We start from the raw sequence: 12,918 nt of genomic DNA on the forward strand, positions 1-12,918 counted from the left end.
CCAACCTTCAGCATGTGCTCCTTCCTGTTGACGATGACAGCGGTGATCTGCTGGTCCATGAAGAGTAGGATGGTGACCAGCAGGGCAGGCAGTGCTGACACCACGTACACCCACCAAGGATTGCCTCCGAACGGGGGAACAAACCAGCCACGGTTGGGGCTCGTTGGCTGGAGGGGGAGGAACAGAGAGTAGGGCTTTCAAAATCACACATCGACAAGTAACAACACATAGACAAGTAATAACACACAGACAAGTAACAACACAGACAAGTAACAACACAGACAAGTAATAACACACAGACAAGTAATAACACATAGACAAGTATTTAACACACATAGACAAGTATTTAACACACATAAAAAGTAATAACACAGACAAGTAACAACACAGACAAGTAATAGCACATAGACAAGTAATAACACAGCCAAGTAATAACACATAGACAAGTAATAACACAGACAAGTAATAACACACAGACAAGTAACAACACAGACAAGTAACAACACAGACAAGTAATAACACACAGACAAGTAATAACACATAGACAAGTAATAACACACAGACAAGTAATAGCACATAGACAAGTAATAACACATAGACAAGTAATAACACATAGACAAGTAATAACACACAGCCAAGTAATAACACATAGACAAGTAATAACAACATAGACAAGTAATAGCACATAGACAAGTAATAACACACAGACAAGTAATAACACATAGACAAGTAATAACACACAGACAAGTAATAGCACATAGACAAGTAATAACACACAGACAAGTAATAACACAGACAAGTAATAACACACAGACAAGTAATAACATAGACAAGTAATAACACATAGACAAGTAATAACACAGACAAGTAATAACACAGACAAGTAATAACACACAGCCAAGTAATAACACATAGACAAGTAATAACACAGACAAGTAATAACACAGACATGTAATAACACAGACAAGTAATAACACAGACAAGTAATAACACACAGCCAAGTAATAACACATAGACAAGTAATAACACATAGACAAGTAATAACACAGACAAGTAATAACACACAGCCAAGTAATAACACATAGACAAGTAACAACACAGACAAGTAATAACACAGACAAGTAATAACACACGGACAAGTAATAACACACAGACAAGTAATAACACAGACAAGTAATAACACATAGACAAGTAAAAAAACACAGACAAGTAACAACACAGACAAGTAACAACACAGACAAGTAACAACACAGACAAGTAATAGCACATAGACAAGTAATAACACACAGACAAGTAATAACACACAGCCAAGTAATAACACATAGACAAGTAATAACACAGACAAGTAATAACACAGACAAGTAACAACACAGACAAGTAATAACACATAGACAAGTAATAACACACAGACAAGTAATAACACACAGACAAGTAATAACACAGACAAGTAATAACACATAGACAAGTAAAAAAACACAGACAAGTAACAACACAGACAAGTAATAACACAGACAAGTAATAACACATAGACAAGTAATAACACACAGACAAGTAATAACACACAGACAAGTAATAACACAGACAAGTAATAACACAGACAAGTAATAACACATAGACAAGTAATAACACACATAGACAAGTAATAACACACAGACAAGTAATAACACAGACAAGTAATAACACACAGACAAGTAATAACACATAGACAAGTAATAACACATAGACAAGTAATAACACATGGACAAGTAATAACACACAGACAAGTAATAACACACAGAAAGTAATAACACAGACAAGTAATAACACATAGACAAGTAATAACACAGACAAGTAACAACACAGACAAGTAATAACACATAGACAAGTAATAACACATGGACAAGTAATAACACACAGACAAGTAATAACACACAGAAAGTAATAACACAGACAAGTAATAACACATAGACAAGTAATAACACACAGAAAGTAATAACACAGACAAGTAATAACACAGACAAGTAATAACACAGACAAGTAATAACACATAGACAAGTAATAACACATAGACAAGTAATAACACAGACAAGTAATAACACAGACAAGTAATAACACACAGAAAGTAATAACACAGACAAGTAAAAACACACGGACAAGTAATAACACACAGACAAGTAATAACACAGACAAGTAAAAACACAGACAAGTAAACACAGACAAGTAATAACACAGACAAGTAATAACACAGACAAGTAATAACACACGGACAAGTAATAACACAGACAAGTAATAACACATAGACAAGTAATAACACAGACAAGTAATAACACAGACAAGTAATAACACACAGACAAGTAATAACACAGACAAGTAATAACACAGACAAGTAAAAACACAGACAAGTAATAACACAGACAAGTAATAACACATAGACAAGTAAAAACACAGACAAGTAATAACACAGACAAGTAATAACACATAGACAAGTAATAACACAGACAAGTAACAACACAGACAAGTAACAACACAGACAAGTAATAACACATAGACAAGTAATAACACATAGACAAGTAATAACACATGGACAAGTAATAACACACAGACAAGTAATAACACACAGAAAGTAATAACACAGACAAGTAACAACACAGACAAGTAACAACACAGACAAGTAATAACACATAGACAAGTAATAACACATGGACAAGTAATAACACATGGACAAGTAATAACACACAGACAAGTAATAACACACAGAAAGTAATAACACAGAGAAAGTAATAACACAGACAAGTAATAACACACAGACAAGTAATAACACACAGAAAGTAATAACACAGACAAGTAATAACACAGACAAGTAATAACACAGACAAGTAATAACACATAGACAAGTAATAACACATAGACAAGTAATAACACAGACAAGTAATAACACACAGAAAGTAATAACACAGACAAGTAAAAACACACGGACAAGTAATAACACACAGACAAGTAATAACACAGACAAGTAAAAACACAGACAAGTAAACACAGACAAGTAATAACACAGACAAGTAATAACACAGACAAGTAATAACACAGACAAGTAATAACACACGGACAAGTAATAACACAGACAAGTAATAACACATAGACAAGTAATAACACAGACAAGTAATAACACAGACAAGTAATAACACACAGACAAGTAATAACACAGACAAGTAATAACACAGACAAGTAAAAACACAGACAAGTAATAACACAGACAAGTAATAACACATAGACAAATAAAAACACAGACAAGTAATAACACAGACAAGTAATAACACACAGACAAGTAATAACACAGACAAGTAATAACACACGGACAAGTAAAAACACAGACAAGTAATAACACACAGACAAGTAACAACACAGACAAGTAACAACACAGACAAGTAATAACACACAGACAAGTAATAACACAGACAAGTAATAACACAGACAAATAAAAACACACGGACAAGTAATAACACACAGACAAGTAATAACACAGACAAGTAAAAACACAGACAAGTAATAACACAGACAAGTAATAACACAGACAAGTAATAACACAGACAAGTAATAACACAGACAAGTAATAACACACGGACAAGTAATAACACAGACAAGTAATAACACAGACAAGTAATAACACACAGACAAGTAACACACACAGACAAGTAACACACACAGACAAGTAATATAACACAGACAAGTAATATAACACAGCCAAGTAATATCACACATCAACACGTTATAACACACAGACAAGTAATAACACACAGACAAGTAATAACACACAGACAAGTAATAACACACAGACAAGTAATAACACACAGACAAGTAACACACCCAGACAAGTAACACACACAGACAAGTAATATAACACAGACAAGTAATATAACACAGACAAGTAATAACACATAGACAAGTAAAAACACAGACAAGTAACAACACAGACAAGTAATAACACATAGACAAGTAATAACACATAGACAAGTAATAACACATAGACAAGTAATAAAACATAGACAAGTAATAAAACACAGACAAGTAATAACACACAGACAATTAATAACACACAGACAAGTAATAACACATAGACAAGTAATAACACATAGACAAGTAATAACACAGACAAGTAATAACACATAGACAAGTAAAAACACAGACAAGTAACAACACAGACAAGTAATAACACATAGACAAGTAATAACACAGACAAGTAATAACACATAGACAAGTAATAACACAGACAAGTAATAACACGTGAACAAGTAATAACACATAGAAACGTAATAACACATAGACAAGTTACAACACACATAGACAGGTAAGAAGTCGAGTCACTCCAGGTGTCCTGTTTGATTGAAGCGCATGTCGAGAAGGCATGCTACATTTGGTTTTAATCCTGTATTGAACACAGATCATCCCGTCTTCAATTTTATCGATTATTAACGTTAAAAAATACCTAAAGTTGTATTACAAAGTAATTTTATATTTTTTGTCAAAGTTTACAGGTAACCTATTTTGTCGTCACGTTTGAGCAAGTTGGAACCAGTGTTTTTCTGGATCAAACGCGCCAAATAAATGGACATTTTGGATATATATCGACGGAATTAATCGAACAAAAGGACCCTTTGTGATGTTTATGGGATGTAATGGAGTGCCAACAACAGAAGCTCGTCAAAGGTAAGGCATGAATTATATTTTTTATATCTACGTTTTGTGTCGCGCCTGCAGGCTTGAAATATGCTTCTCTCTTTGTTTACAGTGTTGCTATACTCAGATAATAGCATCGTATGCTTTCGCCGAAAAGCCTATTTGAATTCTGACATGTTGGCTGGATTCACAACCAGTGTAGCTTTAATTTGGTATCTTTCATGTGTTATTTAATGAAAGTTTGATTTTATAGTAATTTTCATAGTAATTATTTAGAATATGGCGCATTTTCTCAGGCTTTTTGCCAGGTGAGACAGTAGCGTCCCGCCTAAACTCAGATTTTTGGATATAAATATGAACTTTACCGAACAAAAATACATGTATTGTGTAAGATGAAGTCCTATGAGTGTCATCTGATGAAGATCATCAAAGGTTAGTGATTCATTTTATCTCTATTTCTGCTTTTTGTTACTCCTCTCTTTAGCTGAAAAAATGGGTGTCTTTTTCTATTACTTGGCTCATACCTAACATAATCGTTTGGTGTGCTTTCGTCGTAAACCCTTTTTGAAATCGGACACTTTGGCTGGATTTACAACAAGTGTATCTTTAACATGGTGTAAAATACTTAATTAAAATTAAAATGATGGGATTTTTGTTTTGAATTTGGCGCCCTGCAGTTTCACTGGCTGTTGACGAGGTGGGACGCTACCGTCCCACAAACCCTAGAGAGGTTAAAGGGGTCCCACAAGGTTCTATACTTCGTCCATTACTGAAAGAAAACACATTTTATGATTTTTACCCTAGAGAAGTTAAGAGCCCGTAAAAAGGCAGTCATCTCCTCCACCACCTTTTATTCATTTTTGCACATTGTGACGTTACAACCTTGTTTTTATTGATTAAATAGTTTTCCCCCTCATCAATGTTCACACAATATCCCATAATGACGAAGCAAAAACATATCACATTTACATAAATATTCAGACACTTTACTCAGTACTTTGTTGAAGCACCTTTGGCAGCAATTACATGTTTGAGTCTTCTTGGGTATGACCCCAAAAGCTTGGCATATCTGTATTTGGGGAGTTTCTCACATTGTTCCCTGCAGATCCTTTCAAGCTCTGTCAGATAGGATGGGGAGCGTCAATGCACAGCTATTTTCAGGTGTCTCCAGAGATGTTTGATCGGGTTCAAGTCATGGATCTGGCTGGACCACTCAAGGATATTCAGAGATTTGTCCCGAAGTCACTCCTGCATTTTCTAGACTGTGTGCTTAGGGTATTCAGAGACTTGTCCCGAAGCCACTCCTGCGTTGTCTAGACTGTGTGCTTAGGGTATTCAGAGACTTGTCCCGAAGCCACTCCTGCGTTGTCTAGACTGTGTGCTTAGGGTATTCAGAGACTTGTCCCGAAGCCACTCCTGCGTTGTCTAGACTGTGTGCTTAGGGTATTCAGAGACTTGTCCCGAAGCCACTCCTGCGTTGTCTAGACTGTGTGCTTAGGGTATTTAGAGACTTGTCCCGAAGCCACTCCTGCGTTGTCTAGACTGTGTGCTTCGGGTATTCAGAGACATCTATCTTCAGAGTTCGTTCTGTTAGGTGACCTAAAGTGGGATATGCATAACAACCCGGCAATCCTACAATCTAAGCTAGATGCCCTCAATCTCACACAAATTAAGGAAGGAACCCACCAGGTACAACTCTAAACTTGCCCTCCAAATACAGCTCTGCTGTTTTCAATCAGGATCTCACCGATCACCGCCTCATTGCCTGTATCCGCTATTGTTCCGCTGTCAAACGACCACCCCTCATCACTGTCAAACGCTCCCGAAAACACTTCTGCGAGCAGGCCTTTCTAATTGACCTGGCCCAGGTATCCCAGCGATATGCAACTTTTCAGGGAAGTCAGGAACCAATACACGCAGTCAGTCAGGAAAGCAAAGGCTAGCTTTTTCAAACAGAAATTTGCATCCTGTAGCTCTAACTCCAAAACGTTTTAGGACACTGAAGTCCATGGAGAATAAGAGCACCTCCTCCTGTGACGACCCTCCCACTCTGTCTGCCATATTCTCTCACTTTGCTCTTGTTTCCTTATTAGGATGTCGGTGGGCGGAGCCGGGGGGGTCGTCAGCGACATGGGAAACACCTGGGCCCGGGTGTGTCCCAGGATAAATAGACCTCTTCCACATTAATTTGGGGACTCTCTCCATGCAGAGACACTATTGTTTATTTGTATATAGGTTACCTTAGTTAATAAATATATTTTGTCTTTCCTTTTCTCCACGTTGTCTCCCTTCTTGTTACGGGCTTCGAGACCGTTCGTGACACTCCCATCTGCCCACTGCACTGAGGCTAGGTAACACCGTCACCACCGATAAATCCACCATAATCGAGAATTTCAATAAGCATTTCTCTACAGCTGGCCATGCTTCCTCCTGGTTACCCCAAACCCGGCCAACAGCTCCGCACCCCCCGCAGCTACTTGCCCAAGCCTCCCCAGCTTCTCCTTCACCCAAATCCAGAAAGCACATGTTCTGAAAGAGCTGCACAACCTGTACCCGTACAAATCAGCTGGGCTTGACAATCTGGACCCTCTCATTCTAAAATGATAAGCCGCAAATGTTGCAACCCCTATTACCAGTCTGTTCAACTGGTAATGAGGGGTGACACTCTTGACCCAGACTGTTATAGACCTATATCATCCTTGGAGAGCCCTGCCTCTCCAAGGTCTTCGAAAGCCAAGTTAATAAACAGATCACTGACCACTTCGAATCCCACCGTACCTTCTCCGCTGTGCAACCTGGTTTCCGAGCTGGTCACGGGTGCACCTCAGCCACGCTCAAGGTACTAAATGATGTCATAACTGCCATCGATAAAAGACAGTACTGTGCAGCCGTCTTCATCGACCTGGCCAAGACTTTCGACTCTGTCAATCACCACATTCTTATCGGCAGAGTCAACAGCCTTGGTTTCTCAAATGATTGCCACGCCTGGTTCACCAACTATTTCTCAGACAGATTTCAGTGTGTCAAATCGGTGGGCCTGTTGTCCGGACCTCTGGCAGTCTATGGGGGTACCACAGGGTTCAATTCTCGGGCCGACTCTTTTCTCTGTATATATCAACGATGTTGCTCTTGCTGCGGGTGATTCCATGATCCACCTCTACACAGACAACACCATTCTGTATACATCTGGCCCTTCTTTGGACACTTAACTTCTTATGGGCAGGTGGGATGGTAGCGTCCCACCTGGCCAACATCCGGTGAAATTGCAGAGCGCAAAATTCAAACTATAGTATAATAAATATTTAACTTTCGTAAAATCACAAGTGTAATACATCAAAATAAAGCTTAACTTCTTGTTAATCCAGCTGCGGTGTCAGATTTCAAAAAGGCTTTACGGCGAAAGCAAACCATGCGATTATCTGAGGATGATTATTTATTGTGTTATCGAGTGTACGCTTGTTTATTCCATGTGTAACTCTGTTGTTTGTGTCGAATTGCTGTGTTTTATCTTGGCCAGGTTGCAGTTGTAAATGAGAACTTGTTCTCAACTAGCCTACCTGGTTAAATAAAGGTGAAATAAAATAAAAAGGTTGGAAGGTTAACATTCGTCCCCAGTTTGAGGTCCTGAGCGCTCTGGAGCAGGTTTTCATCAAGGATCTCTCTGTACTTTGCTCCTTTAATCTTTCCCACGATCCTGACTAGTCTCCCAGTCCCTGCCGCTGAAAATAATCCCCACAGCATGATGCTGCCACCACCATGTTTCACCGTAGGGATGGTGCCAGTATTCCTCTAGATGTGACGCTTGGCATTCAGGCCAAAGAGTTCAATCTTGGTTTCATCAGACCAGAAAATCTTGTTACTCATGATCTGAGAGTCTTTAGGTGCCTTTTGGCAAACTCCAAGCGGGCTGTCATGTGCCATTTACTAAGTGGCCTCCGTCTGGTCACTCTACCATGAAGGCCTGATCGGTGGAGTGCTGCAGAGATGGCTGTCCTTCTGGAAGATTCTCCCATCTCCACAGAGGAACTCTGGAGGTCTGTCATCGTGACCATCGGGTTCTTGGTCACCTCCCTGACCAAGGCCCTTCTCCCCCAATTGCTCAGTTTTGCCAGGCAGCTCTAGGAAGAGTCTTGGTGGTTCCAAACTTCTCCATTTAAGAAATATGGAGGGCAGTGTGTTCTTGGGGACCTTCGATGCTTCAATCCCCAGGTGTGTGCCTTTCCAAATAATGTCCAATCAATTGAATTTACCACAGGTGGACTCCAATCAGGTAACAACACAAAGACAAGTAACACACATTGACAGGTAACAACACGCCACAACAGGTAACAACACACAGCAACAGGTAACAACATACACGTGTATATATACTGTATGTTTACCCAGACACACACACAAATACCATGCAATATTAGAAATTGTATCTAACGTACATTTAAAACAAATATGTGGTATATGAGTAATGTAGATATGCATCTGAAATGAGCCGTACCTTGAACTGAGTTGGGACTATGAGCTTGGGAGTGTGTAGATATGCATCTAGCCGTACCTTGAACTCAGTTGGGACTATGAGCTTGGGAGTGTGTAGATATGCATCTAGCCGTACCTTGAACTGAGTTGGGACTATGAGCTTGGGAGTGTGTAGATATGAGCCGTACCTTGAACTCAGTTGGGACTATGAGCTTGGGAGTGTGTAGATATGAGCCGTACCTTGAACTCAGTTGGGACTATGAGCTTGGGAGTGTGTAGATATGCATCTAGCCGTACCTTGAACTCAGTTGGGACTATGAGCTTGGGAGTGTGTAGATATGCATCTGAAATGAGCCGTACCTTGAACTCAGTTGGGACTATGAGCTTGGGAGTGTGTAGATATGCATCTAGCCGTACCTTGAACTCAGTTGGGACTATGAGCTTGGGAGTGTGTAGATATGCATCTAGCCGTACCTTGAACTCAGTTGGGACTATGAGCTTGGGAGTGTGTAGATATGCATCTAGCCGTACCTTGAACTCAGTTGGGACTATGAGCTTGGGAGTGTGTAGATATGCATCTAGCCGTACCTTGAACTCAGTTGGGACTATGAGCTTGGGAGTGTGTAGATATGCATCTAGCCGTACCTTGAACTCAGTTGGGACTATGAGCTTGGGAGTGTGTAGATATGCATCTAGCCGTACCTTGAACTCAGTTGGGACTATGAGCTTGGGAGTGTGTAGATATGCATCTAGCCGTACCTTGAACTCAGTTGGGACTATGAGCTTGGGAGTGTGTAGATATGCATCTAGCCGTACCTTGAACTCAGTTGGGACTATGAGCTTGGGAGTGTGTAGATATGCATCTAGCCGTACCTTGAACTCAGTTGGGACTATGAGCTTGGGAGTGTGTAGATATGCATCTAGCCGTACCTTGAACTCAGTTGGGACTATGAGCTTGGGAGTGTTCACTCCTACTAGCATGTCCACACCGCAGAAGATCAGGATGGCCAAAATAATGGCAAAGTCACTGATTAGTTTCCTCACCTACACAGAGAGAAACACACATGTAACCAAGCACAGATTAGGGTTACAAACATTACCTACACAGAGATATACATGTACAATGACATTCACAATATCAGGGTTAGGTGTGTACAGTAGGGGTAGAGTTAGGTGTGTACAGTAGGGTTAGGTGTGTACAGTAGGGGTAGAGTTAGGTGTGTACAGTAGGGTTAGGGTTAGGTGTGTACAGTAGGGTTAGGTGTGTACAGTAGGGTTAGGTGTGTACAGTAGGGGTAGGGTTAGGTGTGTACAGTAGGGTTAGGTGTGTACAGTAGGGTTAGGTGTGTACAGTAGGGTTAGGTGTGTACAGTAGGGGTAGAGTTAGGTGTGTACAGTAGGGTTAGGTGTGTACAGTAGGGTTAGGTGTGTACAGTAGGGTTAGGTGTGTACAGTAGGGTTAGGGTAAGGTGTGTACAGTAGGGGTAGGTGTGTAAAGTAGGGTTAGGTGTGTACAGTAGGGTTAGGTGTGTACAGTAGGGTTAGGTGTGTACAGTAGGGGCAGGGTTAGGTGTGTACAGTAGGGGTAGGGTTAGGTGTGTACAGTAGGGGTAGGGTTAGGTGTGTACAGTAGGGGTAGGGTTAGGTGTGTACAGTAGGGGCAGGGTTAGGTGTGTACAGTAGGGGTAGGGTTAGGTGTGTACAGTAGGGTTAGGTGTGTACAGTAGGGTTAGGTGTGTACAGTAGGGGCAGGGTTAGGTGTGTACAGTAGGGGCAGGGTTAGGTGTGTACAGTAGGGTTAGGTGTGTACAGTAGGGTTAGGTGTGTACAGTAGGGGTAGGGTTAGGTGTGTACAGTAGGGTTAGGTGTGTACAGTAGGGGTAGGTGTGTACAGTAGGGGTAGGTGTGTACAGTAGGGTTAGGTGTGTACAGTAGGGGTAGAGTTAGGTGTGTACAGTAGGGGTAGGGTTAGGTGTGTACAGTAGGGTTAGGTGTGTACAGTAGGGGTAGGTGTGTACAGTAGAGTTAGGTGTGTACAGTAGGGGTAGGGTTAGGTGTGTACAGTAGGGTTAGGGTTAGGTGTGTACAGTAGGGTTAGGTGTGTACAGTAGGGGTAGGGTTAGGTGTGTACAGTAGGGTTAGGTGTGTACAGTAGGGGTAGGTGTGTACAGTAGGGTTAGGTGTGTACAGTAGGGGTAGGGTTAGGTGTGTACAGTAGGGTTAGGTGTGTACAGTAGGGGTAGGGTTAGGTGTGTACAGTAGGGGTAGGGTTAGGTGTGTACAGTAGGGTTAGGGTTAGGTGTGTAAAGTAGGGTTAGGTGTATTTTTCCAACCTAATTGTGGAGAATAAAAATACATTTATTTTTGATACTGTCGCAAAGCTAACGAAATAGCAGCATTCAACAAGAGTATAGCTTTCACCTCAGCAGTGATAAATTCATGAACTTCTTCGATGAAAAGATCATGATCATTAGAAAGCAAATTACAGACTCCACTTTGAATCTGCGTATTTCTCCAAAGCTCAGTTGTCCTGAGTCTACACAGAACTGCCAGGACCCCTACTGTACACACCTAACCCTACCCTACTGTACACACCTAACCCCAATGGAGACACTCACGTGTTTTTAATCCTGTATCTCTTGAAAAATTCATCAAAATAGTAATGGCCTCCAAAACTTCAGGCTACATACTGGACCGTATTCCAACTTAACTACTGAAAGAGCTGCTTCCTATGCTTGGCCCTCCTATGTTGAACATAATACATTGCTCCCTATCCACCGGATGTATACCAAACTCACTAAAAGTGGCAGTAATAAAGCCTAACCATGATCCGGAATTTTTTTTTAATTAAAAAAAATAATAATATCGGCCTATATCGAATGTCCCATTCCTCAAATATTTTTGGGAAAAAGCTATTGAGCATAAACTCACTGCCTTCATATAGAAAAATAATGCATACGAAATGCTCCAGTCTGAGACTGCACTAGTGAAGGTAGTAAATTACCTTTTAATGACGTCAGACCAAGGCTCTCCATCTGTCCTCGTGCTCCTAGACATTAGTCCTGCTTTTGTTCTGCTTTTCGATCACCACATTCTTTTGGAGAGAATAGAAACCCTAACACGGACAAGTTCTGGCCTGGTTTAGATCTTATCTGTCGGAAAGATATCAGTTAGTCTCTGTGGATGTTCGTCTCTGTTCTCTGACAAATCAATTGTAAGTTTCGGCGTTCCTCAAGGCTCCGTTTTAGAACCACTGTTGTTTTCACTATATATTCTACCTCTTGGTAAAGTCATTCGGAAACACAATGTTAACTTTCACTGCTATACAGACGACACAGCTGTACACACAGCTGTAAAATTGCCTACCCTGGAAGCCTTTGTTTCAGACACAAGGAAGTGGATGGTGGAAAATGTTTTACTTTTAAACTCGAACAAAACAGAGATACTAGTTCTAGGTCCCAAGAAACAAAGAGATCTGCTGTTGGATCTGACAATTAATCTTGATGGTTGTACAAATCATCTCAAATAAAACTGTGAAGGACCTCGGCATTACTCTCGAACCTGATCTCTCTTTTGATGAAAATAACAATATCTCAAGTACAGCTTCCATCCTAGTAACATTGCAAAAATCAGAAACTTTTTAACCATTAATTAATGATGCAGAAAAAATAATCCATGCTTTTGTCACTTCTAGATTAGAATACTGCAATGCTCTACTCTCCGGCTACACGGATGAAGCGCTAAATAAACTTCAGTTAGTGCTGAACACGGCTGCTAGAATCCTGACTAGAACCC

The 12,918-nt window shown here is 40.4% G+C and overlaps 1 protein-coding gene across 1 annotated transcript in view; it reads right to left on the reverse strand.

Annotated features, from left to right (window-relative positions):
• LOC120050101 (electrogenic sodium bicarbonate cotransporter 1-like) overlaps positions 1–12,918 on the reverse strand; it is a 150,561-nt gene that overhangs the window by 42,048 nt on the left and 95,595 nt on the right. The window contains exons 14-15 of the mRNA XM_038996746.1: positions 10,054–10,167; positions 6–167 (exon numbers count right to left, since the gene is read on the reverse strand). Coding sequence (XP_038852674.1) covers positions 6–167; positions 10,054–10,167 — 276 coding nt within the window. The remainder of the gene's footprint in view (positions 1–5; positions 168–10,053; positions 10,168–12,918) is intronic.

The sequence above is a fragment of the Salvelinus namaycush genome, chromosome 1 (assembly GCF_016432855.1).
Source record: "Salvelinus namaycush isolate Seneca chromosome 1, SaNama_1.0, whole genome shotgun sequence".
Lineage (NCBI taxonomy): Eukaryota > Metazoa > Chordata > Actinopteri > Salmoniformes > Salmonidae > Salvelinus > Salvelinus namaycush.